The sequence below is a fragment of the Gymnoscopelus microlampas genome (genome assembly GCF_963454915.1).
Source record: "Gymnoscopelus microlampas genome assembly, chromosome: 7".
In the NCBI taxonomy this organism is placed as follows: domain Eukaryota; kingdom Metazoa; phylum Chordata; class Actinopteri; order Myctophiformes; family Myctophidae; genus Gymnoscopelus; species Gymnoscopelus microlampas.
In genome coordinates, this window is record NC_139944.1 from 26,507,180 (window position 1) to 26,515,149 (window position 7,970).

The window sequence follows — 7,970 nt, forward strand, 5'->3', positions numbered from 1 at the left end:
AAAAAACACTAACCACTTCAGCCATATTTGAAAATGGCAGATCTACAAGCTCGCGATGCAACGCATTGTGAGCTTGTAGATTGGCTAAACATTTTTATACATTTTGAACTTGCGAAATGGGACATTCTGCACAATGAGTACTTTTACTTTTGGTACTTTAAAGTATATTTTGATGCCAATACTTGAGTACTTTTACTCAAGTGGCTAAATTTTGAATACCGGACTTCAACTTGTAACAGAGTATATCTACATTGCAGTATTGATACTTATACTTAAGTAATAAATGTGAGTACTTGTTCCACCACTGGTTCCACGAGTGCCCCAGCTAAATGATTAATAGTTATGGAAACCAAATTGGACCCTGGTCTGTGACTTATTGTCTCTGAGTATGAGTGTATTGCCTGAATGGAACCAAATGGAACCTTTAACGGTTCCATGTGTTCACTCTCAGTTAAACAAACAGAGGATTTCACCATGTGGATCAAGGGCCCGGGTCCCAGAGGGGGGTCCGCATTGAACTTGAACCCTGAGAGACGACATCCCAACCAATGGGAAAGGGGCGTGCCTCTTGTCTCGCATGCTTAAGTATAAATACATTTTCTCTTCAAGTTGAGCCAGTCTTCTTTCTTCGCACCGGGAACCGAGGAGAAGCTCCACAGTCTGGGAGGGTCGGGTCACACAGTGTTATTATCATGGCACCAAAGAAAGTCTGCGTCATCGGCTCTGGTAACTGGTGAGCGATTTTACACTGAATAAAGTCAAACTAAAATGTCTGATGCGCACCGCAATATTGCAGGATCAAATAGTGGTTGTTTTGCAAAGCACAAAACAAGTTGCCTGTATGTAGGCTAATAATGGGAAACAATTATTTGTAATCGCTGCAATTTTATTAAGCTTCACTTGTTGCGTGGCCTATTGCAGCTTGCTGTGACGTTTGGGTGAATGCTGTTGAGCTGTGTCATTCAACAGCTGGGACCGAATACCAAAACCTTCGCCCCAAAACACAGTCGCCCCGAGGCAAATCCGGCGATCTCGGAATGGTTGCCACCTGGTATTCCTAGCATAACCTCAGTAAAGTAAACTATGCCTAATTAAACATAACCTTGTTCCTAAACGTAAAGTCAGTAAACTATGCCTAAACCCTACCCTTATTCATATACGTAACCTCACGTAAAAGTAAACTGCCTAAAGCCTAACCTTATTTCTAAAAGTAAACTCACTAAAATATGCCTAAAACCTAACCTTATTCCTAAACATAACCTCAATAAACTATGCCAAAACCTAACCTTATTCCTAAACGTAACCTCAGTAAACTATGCCTAAAACCTAAACTTACTGTTCTAACCTTATCCTTAGTATTAACCGCTGGGGGCGGGTGGTCCGCGAAACAAATGGGGGTGAGCGTGTTTTGGGGCGAGTCTTCCGGTTACCCTGGGATCATCTGTCTCACACACCCAGGATTTGATGTCATTCAGCTTGCCAAATAATTCAAAAGGTCGTTGATAGCGCTGAACATTGGCAATTATTTAACAGTGGGCATTGTACTTGTAGTGAATCATCAGGCGTTATTGATCGCCGTTTGTCCTAACTTTGGCTGCTTTTTATCTACTATAACTTTAATTAAAAGTTAGCTAATTGCTGTTATCATAGTTTGCGAAATGCATGCGTGGTAATGTCAAAGTCCATTAGGCTACTTTTCCAGAATACCCCCTCAAGCGTTTTGTAAATGTCAGTTTCTCCCCAAGCGGATCGAGCCCTGAACCTTGTTTGGTCTTCTTATCTACATACCGATCAGCAGCATTGTCAATAATAATAACGTTATGTCCAATGTCCAGGGGCTCTGCTATTGCCAAGATTGTTGGTGCCAATGCAGCCAAGTATGACGGCTTTGACACAACGGTGAACATGTGGGTGTTTGAAGAGACGGTTAATAATCGTAAACTCTCAGAAATCATCAACACAGACCATGAGAACGTCAAGTACTTGCCTGGTCACAAGCTGCCAGTCAATGTGGTAAGAAGCCCCGCCCACATGCTGTTCACTGTTAATGTGGGGAAAGCTTTCGCTGAAAATAGCAGATCGACAAGATCGATCTGCTGTTTTCAGCGAAAGCTTTCCCCACAATTATGCTGGGCTTTAAGTGGTTACATGAAGTTGTTAATTCAACATATTCAGCCTATGCTTTTGATGGCTTTAAATACCAATTCAAAGGTATAATGAATTATAGGCTACTCATGTAATTAAATTAAACTTGGCAAATCATCTGCAAAATCATTTTATGTAATGAAAAGATTCTGAAACATCTTATTTATTATGTAGGCTAGTAGGCTACATCATAAGGAGTAGGTTATGTGCACAATAAAATTATTATTGTCTTCATAGGAGTATTTGTGTTTTGGAACAAAATCTTAGTTGCCCTTCCTCCATCACTTTGTTATCCATAGATCTGGCGATGGCCATAGACACACAACTGATCCTTTAGCTCCAAAATGAGTGAATATCTAATAGGCTTTTGGAAACTTCCTCCCTCAGCTGGCTGTCCCAGACTTGGCTGAGGCTGCGAAGGGAGCCGACATCCTGATCTTTGTGATCCCTCACCAGTTCATCGGGAGAGTGTGTGACACCATCAAAGACGTCATTAAGAAGGACTCCGTTGGCATGTCTCTCATCAAGGTAGAGTCTTTGTAGTGTTGAAAACATCTGAAGAAAGTCATGGAGAGATTTGGCCTAGATGGGCCAGCCTTCTCTCACCAGAAAGATTATGAAGCAGAGAAGTCATTAAAAAAAGGCTATAAAAGCTCACAAAGTGTCTCATTGCGACACGTTATACTTTTGTAGATGTGCAATTTCCACTATTTGTGAAGAAATTCACCTATGGTGACATGCCCAAAATAGGATGGCCAGGTTGAAAGTGGTTCATGAAAGTATTGTTGCAGACAAGAAACATGTGTGTCACATGTCACATGATGTGCTGTAGATGGATGGGCGTGGATTGAGATGCAATCCACGCAAGATACTCAGTGCTGATCTAAAATCAGATTCATCGCAAAAAAAATAAAAATAAAAAATATGATAGGTGGAGAAAAAATGCATACAATTATTGAATTTGAGGTTAAATGCTGAAGCTAGGGTGTGGCAATTGCCATCCCCTGGGACTACAAATTACCCCTGGTATGAAGTATGTTTTAACTAGGTGTATGATATAAACGTACGTGTGTGTGTGTGTGTGTGTGTGTGTGTGTGTGTGTGTGTGTGTGTGTGTGTGTGTGTGTGTGTGTGTGTGTGTGTGTGTGTGTGTGTGTGTGTGTGTGTGTGTGTGCGCGTGCGCGTGTGTGTGTGTGCGTGTGCGCGTGTGTCCCCCAGGGTGTGGATGAGGGCCCAGATGGGCTGAAGCTGATCTCAGACGTCATTCATGAGAAGCTGGGCATCACCATGACCGTTCTCATGGGAGCCAACATCGCCAATGAGGTTGCTGAAGAGAAGTTCTGTGAAACAACTATTGGTAAGTAGCCTGGACTTGACAGACATGAAGACTTTGTATATCATACAAGAAGACATAATATGCATATATCATATTGTTGTGTACATACCCATTATAAACAATTATAGCATATTATATATTGACTCAGTCTACAGGACTGAGTCAAAACATCCCCCTTCATACAGACCAATTTAGATAATGAAAAGCTGAAATATTATAAAGCTATAACACACCAAGTACTATACACTAAGGTAATAATTATATACCATGCAGGGTGCAAAGACAAAGCAAACGGGCCCATATTGAAGGAGCTGATGCAGACCACAAACTTCCGTGTGACTGTGGTGGAAGAGGCTGATGTTGTGGAGATCTGTGGAGCTCTCAAGGTCAGCATCCGACTTCCACACTTGAATCCTAGGCTAGCGTCCCTAGTCTGGGGGAGAATATTCCACGAAAAATAGCCAATCTACAAGCTTGCAAACAAATTGTGTGTAGAGGGAAAAAGAGGGTGGCCAAGTATACAACCCTGGGGGGTCCCGGTCAATGAAGTTTATAGTGTTTAAAAAGATCTACCATCTTTGTTTTGCCATGTGTGGCCAATTTATTTTTTGAACTGGATAAATCTAATAAATAAATACGACTGCCGCTCTTAATAGGCCCTAAGATTGTTTATTTGGTCCAGGGTTTTCTAGATTACCGTGACATAGTGCTTTCAAAATCTTTTCAAGGGAATAAATGAGGTATCAAAGGCATCAGCGAGGGATAAATAATGGAATACTGATCGTCATTCACTTGACAATAATATGTTTGGAAAAAGTCTTACACCGTGAATGCAGATTTTACTCAAAATATGACACTCCTGTCTCAAGCAGACAAACAAATCATTCAAATGCACTGCTATGCTTTCAGAAAGCATAATTACAGTCCCAACCAACCAGGCCTACTTCTCCTTTACTATTATTGTAGAACATTGTGGCAGTGGGGGCTGGTTTCTGTGATGGCCTTGGATTTGGGGATAACACCAAGGCTGCAGTCATTCGTCTGGGCCTGATGGAGATGATCGCCTTTGCCAAATTTTTCTGCAAGACCACTGTGTCCCCCGCCACTTTCCTGGAGAGCTGCGGCATCGCCGACCTCATCACAACCTGTTACGGTGGACGCAACCGCAAGATCGGGGAAGCCTTTGCCAAAACGGGAAAGGTATGACAAAAAGAATGGATACAGACATAGGATTTTCTTACCGTACCTCCATCTGCAGTTTTGTTTTAAGTTAAGATCTGTCATGTCCCTGTTTAATGTCTCTCCAAAAACTCTACATAAATAGCCCATTTACCATTTAATATCACAACAGTTTTATTTTTGCATCTTTCTTTGTTCAGTCCATTGAGGAGTTGGAGAAGGAGATGCTCAATGGTCAGAAGCTTCAGGGTCCAGCCACTGCCGCTGAAGTCAACCACATCCTCAAACACAAAAACATGGTGGAGAAGTAAGTAAAGCCCGCCCAATGCCAGATTTTTGGATCCGATGCCAATCTTGATTTTGGAGAGTCCTAGCCCACCGATTACCGATATATAGGCTGGGTTCTTCAAATGCTATTTCGCAAAATATTCCTTCTTGCCTTTGTTTGTCCTGAGAATATTTTTCTGTTTACATTTAATTGACACATCTTTGAACATGGCATGGTATTGAAATAATAATAAATAATAAATTGTACAACAAGCTTTTGTAGGATTTAACAAGACAGCAACAACTAAATTAAGCAATCACCAACTAGGTTTGATGGACCAAATTATTGTCATTAATGGGTTAAAAAGGCTTTGCTATAACAAATCTATATATATATATTCAAATAGGTAAAAATGGTTGTTAAGATAGCAAGCCTGAGGTCCAATGGTAGGTTGTTCCAGAGTCTAGGGGCCTTGATGGCAAAGGCCCTGTCATCTTTGGTTACCAACCTAGGCTTAGGAACAACCAGCAGAGCCGAGTCAGAGGACTTCAGGCTATGTTCAGGAACATAGGGGTTTAACAACTCTGCAAGGTAACTAGAACCATAAAGAGCTTTAAACGTTAACAATAAAATCTTAAAGTCAATTATTAAAATGACTGGCAGCCAGTGTAGATCGGGGTCATGTTTTCCGACCTCTGTGTCATTCCCCATCTTTCACCTATCCAGGTTCCCACTGTTCAATGAGGTGTACCAGATCTGCTTCAATGGCCATCCAGTCACAGAGTTCATCCATTGTTTGCAGAACCACCCGGAACACATGTAATGGACTTACTCACTAACGGACTGAGTGATGGACGCCTGTAATGGACTTGTCCACTAAAATGAGCTCAGGGGATTACTAGAGGAATGGGTTAAATGACGATTGTGCCTCATCTAACCCTTCTTCTGTCGTACTGGAGCGGTGAGGACCTTTTAAGCGGAGTCACGTCAATGACCCTCCATTGTTACTGTACTGGGGAAAGCATGGCTTCACTCTCCGACTTTGATACTTATTATAAATGCACTGTGTGTCCGACGGGGCTTTTTTTATTTACAGTACTGTTTGATGTTTTTGGTCACAAGTCAAAAGTGAACAGAAAGGTATTCGCTTTTCCCTGACTGCCTTAAGAGCATTGAGAGTGACAACGTGGAATGGCTTCAGGGTTTATGAGCTCCACATCAAAGTACTATAACATGCCTTTTGACCCGGTATGTGTTTTGCACCCAGTTGTGTAATGATATGTTAAACAAATAACAGTCAGTCGTTGCTTCGCTCTGGTCCCCACTGTTGTCTCCTTTCGTCCTGAAGCGGTTGCCCACTTAAAGTGGAATAAATGTAACAACTCAAATGATTTAACAACTATCGTTTCGGTCTGTTCCTTGTTCCGTATTCAGTGTTGATTGGACTCATGAGCAGAGACAATTCTGGTGCTACATGGCAGAGGACGATCCCAACACATGCACGACCACCCTGGCTAGCCACACACTGTAACTTGACCTGGGCTGAACTAGTCTGCCACTCTAAACTCTTCACCTTTACCATTTCCTAGAGTATCTACTGCAACCTTTCTCTAAGGGCACATCTTGTCTCGCTCAGTCAGCGTGCTTATAAGTGATGGGGTAGAGACGCGTACCGCTGATACATTTGGATCATGGAGTTTAATATTGTTTTGGTAATATTATCAATATGAAATAATATTTTCTTTTAGTTTAATTTCCCCAAAACAAAAGGTGCTTTTTAAATGTCTTCAAACGTCAATGTATGTCTTCTTTCTGTTACCATTTAATTGTAGTGGATATGTTAGCAGCAGAGGGGGCTATAGTATACAGAGAGCACCACAGTGCAGAGAGTGTGTGCATCAGCATTCATATGTCCCACATGAACCCATGAGTGCTAAGACATTGTAACTTACTCTGGGTGAGCTAAATGCCAAAAAGATTAATGTTACGTACTGTGCATAATTACTGGTGGGAGAGGAAAAGAAATACTGTAGTAGTATAAGATATGATGACAAGGTAAGATAACATAGCCTAAACCCTTGATCACTGTGGGGAAATGCAGGGGTCATAGCAGGAACTGCAGTAAAGGTGAAACAGACATTGTCCAAAAACAGAACCATAATCTCATTCATCTCTTGTGCTGAGAACCAATAGCCTATATTCCTGTGCAGCCTGAGTGGATTTATTTATTTATATTTCACTGGGTTATGCAAATGTTTTTGTATTGTTGTCATCACCATTGACCGGTTGTGAATTAGTAAGCAAACTTACCTCATTTGCTGTTTATAACCGGATTCCCTGGCTGAAAAATCCCTCACATAGTTATTGAGTCAACTGCCCTATAAGACTTCTAATAATAACGTGCTCCAACGGTCAAAGGTGGATCTATAATTAGAGAGCCGAGTGTAGATTTGTGGGGGACAGGAGCAGACTAAGTAGCATTAAACCACTGCAGCTGCCTCACCCGAGATTAATGACAGAGATGGGGAGATACGCTCAAAGAATAATGATTATGGTAATATCATTTTCATGGGAGGTGATTATGTAGGCCTATGTGTTTTGGGAGATTTATACTGTATGTGAGTGGAAAATTACTAAATTATGAAAATAATCTCCAGTATTTCAGTTACTTCCAAATATGTCGCTTTTGGTGATAATTAATATGTATAATACTTGGCCAAGGTGTAGATTCTGTGTGAGACCCTTGAAAAAAAGAAAGGTGTTGCATTTGTTGTAAATCAACCAAAATATTATGTAATATGTATCAGTTTATTGTATTTATATTTTATTATATTTCATTATATTTTTAAGGCTTTGTAGTTGTAATGTTATCAATGACCACATGGTGGTGCCATCACCCAGGTCATTGGGATGTCATTTCAGGTCAGCGTTAATTCCATTTTGTCCCATTCAATTCAGTTCAACTCAATTCAGTTCAATTCAATTCAATTCAATTCAATTCAATTCAATTCAATTCAATTCAATTCAATTCAATTCAATTCA

The 7,970-nt window shown here is 40.9% G+C and overlaps 1 protein-coding gene across 1 annotated transcript; it reads left to right on the forward strand.

Moving 5' to 3' along the window:
- Positions 1-614: 614 nt before the first annotated feature.
- gpd1b (glycerol-3-phosphate dehydrogenase 1b) lies at positions 615-6,327 on the forward strand. The gene is made up of 8 exons (XM_084062866.1): positions 615-733; positions 1,836-2,013; positions 2,533-2,673; positions 3,364-3,502; positions 3,755-3,867; positions 4,448-4,681; positions 4,861-4,967; positions 5,655-6,327. The coding sequence occupies exons 1-8, from the start codon at positions 693-695 to the stop codon at positions 5,749-5,751; spliced, it is 1,050 nt and encodes a 349-aa protein (XP_083918992.1). The 5' UTR covers positions 615-692; the 3' UTR covers positions 5,752-6,327.
- The last annotated feature ends 1,643 nt before the right edge of the window (positions 6,328-7,970 follow it).

Coding starts and splice junctions, on each gene's coding strand:
- gpd1b (XM_084062866.1), top strand. CDS start 693: ATGGCACCAAAGAAAGTCTGCGTCATCGGCTCTGGTAACTG. Junction 2,014..2,532: donor ACAAGCTGCCAGTCAATGTG/GTAAGAAGCCCC, acceptor TTCCTCCCTCAG/CTGGCTGTCCCAGACTTGGC. Junction 3,503..3,754: donor GTTCTGTGAAACAACTATTG/GTAAGTAGCCTG, acceptor TATACCATGCAG/GGTGCAAAGACAAAGCAAAC.